This window comes from Procambarus clarkii, chromosome 30, assembly GCF_040958095.1.
Source record: "Procambarus clarkii isolate CNS0578487 chromosome 30, FALCON_Pclarkii_2.0, whole genome shotgun sequence".
Lineage (NCBI taxonomy): Eukaryota > Metazoa > Arthropoda > Malacostraca > Decapoda > Cambaridae > Procambarus > Procambarus clarkii.
This window is the reverse complement of record NC_091179.1, coordinates 28313225-28315699: the sequence shown is the minus strand read 5'-3', so window position 1 is coordinate 28315699 and position 2475 is coordinate 28313225. Positions and strand designations below refer to the sequence as shown.

Genomic DNA, 2475 nt, shown 5'->3' with positions numbered 1-2475 from the left:
AATCCCTTAATTTGGATTCATTAGAGAGACAAAGAGTAAGGGATGACATGATTGCAGTATAAAATGTAGGAGAGAGTATAAGAAACACGATATATGTAATGTTTATATATATATATATATATATATATATATATATATATATATATATATATATATATATATATATATATATATATATATATGCAAACAAGCCTGAATGGTGTGAGTTTTCAGTTATATATATATATATATATATATATATATATATATATATATATATATATATATATATATAAACACTATGAAACTTTTAGTGCTTCATAAAGTGAAACTTTAAGTGTGAAATGTTTTAGTGTTAGGTTCAGATTCAGGAATGACCTGGATAAATTCTGGTTTGGAAAGATGTGATAGTTGATTTATGGGACAATTTACCTGTAACGTAATATTCTCGGGATCGCTGATTGGTTTTATTTCACTCGTAGTCAAAATAAATAGGAGCAGTCTAGTACATAACAAGTGTGAGCTGGCCTCTGAAAGATGAAGGAGTTTGACGGGATTTATTTTACTATGTTTCTGTCTATTGTCAATTGACGTGTCGAGTATTTAGGTGTTGCTTCTCAAGCTCTCTCTGGTGAGGACCTGACTACATGTGTACATGATGTAATCCTTAATGGTGTTTTGTGTTTGATGACAGATGCCTTGAAAGAGAATACTGTTCTATTTATATATTAAGTTCTGGTTAACAGTCCTCATGTGGGCATGTAAAGCCGTAGATAAAACCTGCCTCGTTCAGGACAACACGTTTGGTATCTGCCAGGTTTTGCACATTTATTTAGATCTTAATTTTATCATAACACGTAAAATTGCTGCTTCAATTACTAATTCTCACAGAAATGTTGTTTGTTAAGCTTGCCGAGATCAGACAATATATAGGAAATATATTTACACCTAAGCAGGAAATATAGGTCTTTTAAACCATTATGAATGAAGTAAGAAATCACTGGTTTTGGATTATTCAAACTTCTTTATCTGAGAGTGTTTGTTGCGCCCCGGCGGACCTCTTTCTCTTGTGGACACTGAGAGAGCATGTGGCGAGGGTCACACTGAGAGAGCATGTGGCGATGATCACACTGAGAGAGCGTGTGGCGAGGGTCACACTGAGAGAGCATGTGGCGATGGTCACACTGAGAGAGCGTGTGGCGAGGGTCACACTGAGAGAGCGTGTGGCGAGGGTCACACTGAGAGAGCGTGTGGCGAGGGTCACACTGAGAGAGCGTGTGGCGAGGGTCACACTGAGAGAGCGTGTGGCGAGGGTCACACTGAGAGAGCGTGTGGCGAGGGTCACACTGAGAGAGCGTGTGGCGAGGGTCACACTGAGAGAGCGTGTGGCGAGGGTCACACTGAGAGAGCGTGTGGCGAGGGTCACACTGAGAGAGCGTGTGGCGAGGGTCACACTGAGAGAGCGTGTGGCGAGGGTCACACTGAGAGAGCGTGTGGCGAGGGTCACACTGAGAGAGCGTGTGGCGAGGGTCACACTGAGAGAGCGTGTGGTGAGGGTCACACTGAGAGAGCGTGTGGTGAGGGTCACACTGAGAGAGCGTGTGGTGAGGGTCACACTGAGAGAGCATGTGGCGAGGGTCACACTGAGAGAGCGTGTGGTGAGGGTCACACTGAGAGAGCATGTGGCGAGGGTCACACGTGTAGCTTCTCTATACGCACTCTGGTGATTCCTTTCGTTAAAAACATTTGTGATGGATTATATTTCCTACTTTCACCACGACGAATGATCATTATCGCTGTAAACTACAACTTAACCAGATTGTTAATGATGATGTTGAACATTCCCCCCCCCCCCCACCGATGTCACCACTCCCTTCCACCACCACAACTACTACTACCATCACCACCACTACCACTACCACTCTCTCAAGGTTTGCTGATGATGCAAAAATTGTGAGGAGGATTGAAACAGAGAAGAAGAGTAGGAGGCTATAAGATGACCTAGACAGACTGAATGAATGGTCCAACAAATGGCTACCAAAGTTCAACTGGAGAAAATGCAAAGTAATGAAACTAGGCGGTGGAAACAGGAGGCCACACACAGGATACAGAATAAGAGATGAAGTACTTAATGAAAGGTAGAGAGAGAGAAAGATCTAGGGGTTGATATCACACCAAACCTGTCTCCTGAAACCCACATAAAAAGAATTACGTCTGCGGCATATGCGAGGCTGGCTAACATCAGAACAGCATTCAGGAACCTTTATTAGGAATCATTCAGAATCTTGTATACCACATATGTTTGACCAATCCTGGAATATGCGGCCCCAGCATGGAGCCCGTACCTTGCCAAGCACAAGACGATGCTGGAAAAAGTTCAGAGGAAAATGCACCTTACGACCCTGGAAGACAGAAGAGTAGGGAGAGACATGATCACTACCTACAAAATCCTAAGGGGGCATTGACAAGGTAGACAAGGATAAAGTATTCAAACCT

The 2475-nt window shown here is 42.7% G+C and overlaps 1 protein-coding gene across 1 annotated transcript; it reads right to left on the bottom strand.

Annotated features, from left to right (window-relative positions):
- Nucleotides 1-1004: 1004 nt before the first annotated feature.
- On the bottom strand, nucleotides 1005-1661 carry LOC123752747 (putative uncharacterized protein ENSP00000383309). The gene has a single exon (XM_069333749.1). The coding sequence runs from the start codon at nucleotides 1659-1661 to the stop codon at nucleotides 1005-1007; it is 657 nt and encodes a 218-aa protein (XP_069189850.1).
- Nucleotides 1662-2475: the final 814 nt, after the last annotated feature.

Coding starts and splice junctions, on each gene's coding strand:
- LOC123752747 (XM_069333749.1), bottom strand. CDS start 1,661: ATGCTCTCTCAGTGTGACCCTCACCACACGCTCTCTCAGTGTGACCCT.